Genomic DNA, 1,224 nt, shown 5'->3' with positions numbered 1-1,224 from the left:
AAAACCACCCCGGCCCGCCCCACGGTGAGCAGCTTCCGGCAGCTGCGGGAGCAGCTGGTCCGACAGAACCTCAACACCGACAAGCTGAGCTCCATCATGCGCCAGGACTCCCTGGAGCCCGTCGTGCGGGACCCCTGCTACCTCTTCAACCAGGGCATCTGCAACAGGAACATCGACCAGACCCTGCTCTCCATCCTCCTCCTCTTCCACAGGTGGGTGTCACCGCCGGGAGCCTGGGAGTCGCCGGGGGCCGGGCGCCCTGGGGCAGCGAGCTCGGAGCTGGCAGTGGTGTGGCACTGGCAAGAGAGGGGGACTTGTGTGACCCCCGGGCTGAGGGGTGTCAGCGCCGGTGGGATCTGGGTGGGGAGAGGCACGAGTGGCCGCGTCTGGCACGGAGTCCGTACGTGGTGCCAGCCCATCCCTGGGTGCGAGTCCGGGTGGCTCTGCTCCGCCATGCCCGCCGTGCCCGTCTTGTGGTGCCCTGTGTGTGCCGGGCAGTGACAACAGCCCCCAGCTGTGTGTCTTGGCCGCTGGACTCTTGTGCTCATCTCCCTGGCTACCTCTGTCCACACAGACAGTGCCCGCAGGGGCATGGATAGTGTCCAGCGACAGACAGGCATCGGCCCCATCCTGCGTGGAGAGCGCAGCAGGTTCCTTGGGAAGCAGCTGTGCTGCCTCGAAAGCCATCTTGAGCGTCAGTGAGAGCCTGGGTAGGGAACCCGAGAGTCCCAGTGCCAGCTCCTGCCCTTTCAGCAGCTCCCCTGGCCCTCCCCGGCGTGGAGACAGGTTTGGCCCGGAGTGGTACTTCCCATCCCTGGAAAGTGTCTCTGCGCTGCCCGAGCTGGTCTCGGGGCTGCTCTGGGCAGGCTGCCTGTGCCCCCACAGCCGGGCGTGCTGGGGGCCGCTCCCATCCATTCCCTGGCGGACTGAGGAGGCAGGACCGCGGGGTCTGCCCTGCTCCCCTTCTCTAGCAGTGAGGACAGAGGAGACTGAACAGGAGGTCCCAGCGGCTACCACTCCGCAGGCTCCCCAGCCCTGATGAGGTGAGCCCCAGGGGCGAGGAGTGGACAGAGCTGTCTCAGGTCCTGCACTGGCGCTGTGTGGGGCTGGCTCTGGTGACAGAGAGAGCTGGTGACACCCTGTGGGGGCGCAGCCTGTACAGGGGCTAGCAGGTCTGGGTCTCCCCAGTTCGGCCTGGGAGAGACGAGCTGGCCCAGTAGTGCA

At 66.9% G+C, this 1,224-nt stretch overlaps 1 protein-coding gene across 1 annotated transcript in view; it reads left to right on the top strand.

Annotated features, from left to right (window-relative positions):
- Positions 1-6: 6 nt before the first annotated feature.
- The window catches only part of TSC22D3 (TSC22 domain family member 3), a 16,316-nt gene continuing 15,098 nt past the window's right edge, over positions 7-1,224 (top strand). The window contains exon 1 of the mRNA XM_008640846.2: positions 7-212. Coding sequence (XP_008639068.1) covers positions 97-212 — 116 coding nt within the window. The 5' untranslated portion in view covers positions 7-96. The remainder of the gene's footprint in view (positions 213-1,224) is intronic.

The sequence above is a fragment of the Corvus brachyrhynchos genome, unplaced genomic scaffold, assembly GCF_000691975.1.
Source record: "Corvus brachyrhynchos isolate BGI_N302 unplaced genomic scaffold, ASM69197v1 scaffold351, whole genome shotgun sequence".
NCBI classification, from domain to species: domain Eukaryota; kingdom Metazoa; phylum Chordata; class Aves; order Passeriformes; family Corvidae; genus Corvus; species Corvus brachyrhynchos.
The sequence above is the reverse complement of the archived record's forward strand: the minus strand, read 5'-3'. Positions and strand labels throughout refer to the sequence as shown.